Source organism: Trachymyrmex septentrionalis, unplaced genomic scaffold, assembly GCF_001594115.1.
Source record: "Trachymyrmex septentrionalis isolate Tsep2-gDNA-1 unplaced genomic scaffold, Tsep1.0 scaffold19, whole genome shotgun sequence".
In the NCBI taxonomy this organism is placed as follows: domain Eukaryota; kingdom Metazoa; phylum Arthropoda; class Insecta; order Hymenoptera; family Formicidae; genus Trachymyrmex; species Trachymyrmex septentrionalis.
In genome coordinates, this window is record NW_017305071.1 from 1,759,519 (window position 1) to 1,766,176 (window position 6,658).

Consider the following 6,658-nt stretch of genomic DNA (forward strand, 5'->3'; position numbering starts at 1 on the left):
TGTATATGCAGAAAGAACGATTTTGTTGAAGTGTTTAAAAAGTAGCTAAATACAGACCTGGAAATAATTTTATTCGTCTTTCCATGTTTCCAAAATAATGAAAAATTGGATAAAATATATTTTGTATTGATTAAAAATTTTGTTCGCAAAGACAAAGATTATTGATTTGATCGACTGTTATAAAAAAAAAGTCTATCTTCCTAATATTCCTTCTTACGTAAGTGCGCCAATAACTTTTTTGTATTTTGTTAATCTTTTTTCATTTGCCGATTATATAGTATGTCGCTTTTCCATTCTTGCAAATGTTCATCCATGATTCTGCAAATGCGCGATATGAGAACGATTTGGAGAAGGCGGGCCGAGATGTCGGCGAAGGAAACGAAAAGAAAAAGGAGCGTAGTCGCGAGTCTCTGCCGATGAATCACTCTCGGCGGTATCGGACGATCTGGACAAGCTCACCCGCATGCTCGGAACATGTTTATCTCCGGTTTCGCGTGTCAACTTCGCATCATTGTACGCGATTTCCCTCTCTTTCTCTCCCTTTCTAGCCTCATCGCCGATGCATCGATATCGCGGAAGTGCGGCGCCGCTGTCCGAAGCATTAAATGGGACTTTCGCCGATCCCTCTGGAGAGGACGAGACGACAACGGACGGGCACTCTCCCGTCTGGACCTCTCACGTGGTCCCTCTCGCGGAGTAAGGCGAGAGCGGAAAAGGACGGGACCGAAATGACGACGGATGGAGAAGCGACGAGATGGAGAAGGAAGGAAAAGAGGAGAACCCATTCCTTCGTTAGAGCCGCGGGGCGGAGGTTGGCATCCAGCAGGCGCTTCTCAGCGGGGCGCCGTTTCTTCGAGTCTCGGCTCTCTCGAGCAGGAGAATCTCGTACGTGAAAGGCTCCCTTCCTCATCTTCTTCTTCTTCTCTGCGTCGTCGTCTTCTTCTTCCTCTGCGACCGCTGCTTCTTGTCCGTTCTCCGTTTCGCTTTTAACGTGCCAGCCTCTCCTGGTCCCGCATCACTGCTAGCCTTGCGCGAGCTAAAGTGGTCTCTCTCTCTCTCTCTCTCTCTCCCCTTCTTTTTCTCTCTTTTTTTCTAAGTCGCTATCTCTTCCGAGAACACGAGCGCTGCGTCGCGTCTCATCGATGCGCCGCATATACGCCCACGCGTTGTTATGAGTCGCAATTTGCCGGGGTACGTCCTAGACGGTGTTCCCTTTTGGCTGCAGGGTTTGAGTATGCTCTCAATGATTTTTTCGTTCTCTCGGTTCCGCGTTCCGAAGATCGAGAGTCCTCCAGAATGTCGTCGAAGCTGCGTCGTCTTCTTAAGATCTGCGATAATTCCAGTTGAATATTATATTATCGATATATCGTAGATCAATAGTTGAAAATTTGGCGCAAAAAGGAACAAACCAATTGAAACACAGAAAAGATGGAAACAATGTACTATTTACTTGGAAAAAAATACTAGGAACTATCTCACGATACAATCTTTGCATTAACTTTATATTTTTTTATAAATAATTATATATTTGTAAAACAGGTAATTTATTCCGAAACTTATTAATTTATTTTCTAGTATAGTTCTTGTCCTGCCTGTGCTTTGTATTTTTAATTGATATTTCTTCTATTATTAATAATTATCACGACCATAATGTAGCATTATAAGTAATTAGTAATTAAAAATTTCTAGGAAGAAGAGATAAGTTGCGAAAAATTATTATTCTAAATTACTCGAAGAAAAATTTAACCTTGGGACGCTTCAAGTTTCCACGTGTGCCCAACGAGAGCGTGCATTAAAATAATTCACATTATTCGCTTCAATACTCGACAAGTTGAGGCGCAGATTTGCGAAGGCTCGCCGGCAGCTCGTTCCGGTCGCCTCGTTTTCAGCATTGTCACGCGCACGCGTTGCCCCGTCATTTGCCAATTATCGCGAGTGAAAGCACACTCGAGTAACGCGAAGTAATTGCGTTACGCGGACAGATGAGCGCAATCGCGTACACTCGCACGGCGGACAATCGCGCAAGAACACGCGCGGTCGTTACTCAACAGAGTAATCGCGTCGTCGTCCACTACTACCCTCTTTCGCATGTATATGTATATGTGCAGTTTCCACGCGCGGAAAAAAATACACGGTCCGCGGTAATAATCGCGGTAATCGCGCCCAGAGAATGCGGCAGAGGTACGTTTATAAGGACATAACGGTTTGCAGGACATCTCGCGTGGCCGCACACAGTGGAAAAGCATCGTCGTCGCTCGCGATCGAGGCCCGTGTAGGAAATCACCGATCGATAGCCGAAATCGCTTTAAAACTAGGGCAGAACTAAGTTTCAGTTTTGTCAAGATTTTACATAGAGATTGTGTTGTGCACGAATATTTTTATATATAATAAATTTATATATGTTAATTGAATAAATGTATAATATACGTCGTACTATAATTTTAAAGTGAACGGGTATTTTAAGAAGATTGTACGTTTTTTTTTATTAAACATACGCACCGATTGTAATAATCATTACTCCGGACCGCAATATTGAACTTCCGTCCTGTGTGGAAAAAAAAAAAAGACACAATACGTAAATGCAGCAAAGTTACAAATTCTGTAGAAATGCACGTGTTTCCAGGAAAAAGAAAGGGATAACTAGTAAATCCGTCGGAATAGCATGTCTAGAATTGCAGCGGACATTAACCTCAATGATACGATGATGATGGGGATAATGATGATGATGATGATGATGACGATAATAGTGGTGATGGACCGGTCGATGAACCGGTACAGCCGAGCGCACAGCTTTCGGCGAAATTTGTACGACTGCGATCGAATCACCGACACCGGCGGCGTCTCACGGGCGATTGTATTTGCGTGTACTTGAATACGTGCCGTGTTATGGCACGTATATCGCGGCGTGTATATTTGCCTTTGCACAATATTTGCAGGCACTTGAGAGTATCGCCGGGATTCCGGTGCAGGTGTCGTACCTCTCTCCGTAACCATTCGTATCGCCGGTGACTTCTTCGAAGTGGCTAGCACACGTAGCGAGGTAGTGTACGCGGTTAAATGAGCGCGTTACGTATCCCTAACTAAATCTCTGCTGCGAGGCACGAATCGCTCTCCGACTGGTCTCTCGGTGAAACGGACCGTTAGCTACGCGGTGGTCGGCACGAGCGAAGTCCGAGAAGAGGACCTCTGTTCGTTACGTCACGCCTGTCCGACGAGGATGATCGCCCTGAGCGACATAGAAATTCGCGTTATAGACACGCGTGGCGCAATCCGTTCGTCAGATTTATTTCAGCCCGCTGATCAGACTAAAAGAAATGAATAAAAGTGCCCTTGATGCTTAGGATGTTCAAGGATGATTGTTGTTAATCTTTCACACGTGATCAAGGTTAACGATGTATTCGCCGCTAAATCGCGTACGTCAGATTTTTTATCTTGCGCTGACGTTAATCGTACGAAACATCGATACGATAATTAATATAGATATACTTATGAATAGGTATATGTATCTTTGAAAATGAGCTAGCTACTACGGTTTAGATAGGTAATATTTCAAGCAAAGGATTGCGTACCGAAAAGTGAAAGAGCCTGGTTCTCTTTTATGCCGGAGTCGCGAACTCGATGACGCGTGACTGCATAGATAAATCTCATTGCGCAACAGGCTTATCAGACTCCCTGCGTACGTTGAAATTTTCCTACAAACCTCGAGACACTTTAAGGAAGGGATAGACGAAGGTCATACGTAAAACTAGGACGATTTAAAGCGTTGGCTTTTAACATTTAGCTTTAAAGCGAGATGTACAGGTGTTAATAATTCATGGAAATTACTTTAAAAGTTTTGCAATTTGCATTTTTAAAGAGGTAGAGAGAAATGAATTCATTTAGACCCGATTCCACCAATGTAAGCTTAACTCTGATCTCACAGTTCAATTTATTCTTTATCTTTTTTTAATTCTAAGAAAAAATTAGAAAAAGATAAACAGTTAAGTTGAAATTAAATCACCGCGTATTTATACATATAAATTTGAAATTTTATTTTCAGTCGAGAAGGGGTCGAGAAGATCTTGATGTTTAATAACATGCAAATTTGTGCAAATATGATACTTATTAACATTATTAAATTGACGATCAATCTAACTCGAGATGTAATATTTAAGTTTTTAATTTGTGACTGCATTTCAAGTCTGACATATCGTATTGGCTCGTGTAGTTTATAAAATCGAAAAATGTATTTGTAAAAATTTGCATATAAATATTATCGAGCACCAAGATCAGCTTCAATACAAAAAATAGGATTATTTCTTCCAATTGATTTATTCTTTATATTTAATTCTTATTTACAATTGTAAGAAGTAGAGTCGCATAGTTGATATATTTTGTAGTTTCCTAAATCATTTTTCTAATTTTTCACGTGTAATATTACGAAAGATGTTCGAATTCCGCAAGCTCGATCAGTCGATTCTAACTTATTCGCCGTCTTGCTCCATCTCTCGCACAGATCTCGAGCGGAAATGACAAAGAGATTGTACCGTGTAACGTGAAAGCGAGATCAGCATCTTAGGTGAAGACGAGTCTTCACATTATCAAGCGTTTCGACGCGTTCGTTTCTGCTTTTAGCTGTGCAAAGAGGGCGAGTGCCGCCGTCGCAACCCTCGCTGCCGGGTCTACCGGGCCAGTTCGCCTTGACGAACGGGGACGCGGTCGCGTGTGCCAGCCTAAACGGACACTCTTACCTCTCGTCGTACATAAGCCTGCTGCTGAGGGCGGAGCCCTATCCGACCTCGAGATACGGCCAGTGCATGCAGCCCAACAACATCATGGGTATCGACAATATCTGCGAGCTCGCAGCGCGGCTGCTCTTCTCGGCGGTTGAGTGGGCCCGGAACATCCCGTTCTTCCCGGATCTTCAAGTGACGGACCAGGTGGCCCTGCTCAGGCTAGTATGGAGCGAGCTGTTCGTCCTGAATGCGAGCCAGTGCTCAATGCCCCTCCACGTGGCGCCGCTTCTAGCGGCGGCAGGTCTTCACGCCTCGCCGATGGCAGCGGATCGCGTGGTCGCCTTCATGGATCACATCAGGATCTTCCAGGAGCAAGTGGAGAAACTCAAGGCGCTTCACGTCGACTCCGCAGAGTACAGCTGCCTCAAGGCCATCGTCCTCTTCACCACTGGTGAGTCTGAGATCATTTTATTCAATCGTTCTGTTTTACATACTCGGATTTATACATTGGAGTATATTTTACAAATGTTTCTTCTTCTATTTTGACGATAAAAATATACGCTGATAAATCGTGATTCATCACAATTGAAAATACGCGCTTCTAAATCCGCGAGTTTCGTTAACCTTCAGATTTAACAATCTTACAGTTTTTCCTCTCCTTAAGTAAGAAGATTTGCTATAATTTATTTTATTGCATATCCTTATTTCAAAGCATTCCACATTTGCCACTTCAACTATAGTGGCTTTCTCGATCTGTAAAGGTTAAAAAGTCTAGTTCCGTATTCACTAAAAATTACGCCAGCCACTGAAAGTTGTTTTTCTTTTTTTTCAAGCTTTGTCAAGTAGTTCTTTATGTTGAAGAAAAAAGACTCACTGCGTATAAATACTATCCCATGAAATATTATCTAGACATCACGAGCGCGCGATGACAGATTTGTCATGAATTCCCTTTGAAAAACGTGTTGGGAGAACCAGAAAGCCATCCTGCTTCGCGTTTTTGCGTCTCGCAAGCACGAGCCAAGAGTCTTCTCGACGTATTCTCCACGTTACAACGATACTTTGGTCGTCGTCCGTATTACCCGCGCTTGCCTGCCTGCCTGCCTGCCTGCCTGCCTGTCCCGTCTGTAATCGTCATGACGATGCTATCTCGAAGACGCTCGTTGTCACGTAGCCGCGATTCTCGACGGGCCTAGAGAGGCTATAGCAGCGCACCGAGAGGGACAATGCTCTTTCTCTTCCTCCGATCGTGAAGCCTCATGGTTCCTGTACCACGTACCGGGTGGCAGGAGAGCGTGCGCCGGAAGAACTCGCTCTCTCTATGTCTCTCCGGAGAAGATGTACGTTCTCTCTCTCTCTCTCTCTCTCTCTCTCTCTCTCTCGAGCTGTCCGTTGCCCGCTGACCGCGGGCTGCGACTAATCGACGTGGCGGAGATATTATCGCCGCCGGTACGGCCTGCGACTGTCATCCAGCAGCGCTGGATCCCCGTCGGGACCAGGAGAGACGACGGCGACGGGATGACGACAATTCACTGACGTAACAATGTGTAACGCCGCGACGCGGTGGTACGTACCGTACCTTCGTTGTGTCGCGATCGTCATCGAGCCGTCGAGACAATGCGTTTCTCCACTTCCCTCCGTCCGTCTCCCGGTGCAACGTTGTGTTCTCACTCCCCGAAGCCAATCTCTAGTCCCGGTATCTATCTCCTGCCTCTCCCTCTATCTCTCTCCCTCTTTCGCATCCGATGACAACCGCATCCTGTCCGAACGAGCGCTCGCGCGAGCTATCTCCCGGCCCATCTGCTCCTTTCTCCAAGAGGAACCACCACCATCGTATATATATATATATATACACAACACGTATACCGGAGAGGATTTCGGACCGGGCGATCCTCTCCTGCCGGTGTGTTCTCTCGTTGGATACGTGCACGCACGTTCGCACGCAC

The 6,658-nt window shown here is 45.0% G+C and overlaps 1 protein-coding gene across 2 annotated transcripts in view; it reads left to right on the forward strand.

The window, feature by feature from the left end:
* Positions 1–6,658, forward strand: part of LOC108746943 (steroid receptor seven-up, isoforms B/C) — a 146,329-nt gene that overhangs the window by 57,771 nt on the left and 81,900 nt on the right. For both annotated transcript variants that reach the window (XR_001939204.1, XM_018484080.1), the window contains exon 3: positions 4,615–5,166. Coding sequence is in view for 1 of the 2 variants with exons in the window: in XM_018484080.1 (XP_018339582.1) it covers positions 4,615–5,166 (552 nt within the window). In the remaining variant the exon portion in view is untranslated. The remainder of the gene's footprint in view (positions 1–4,614; positions 5,167–6,658) is intronic.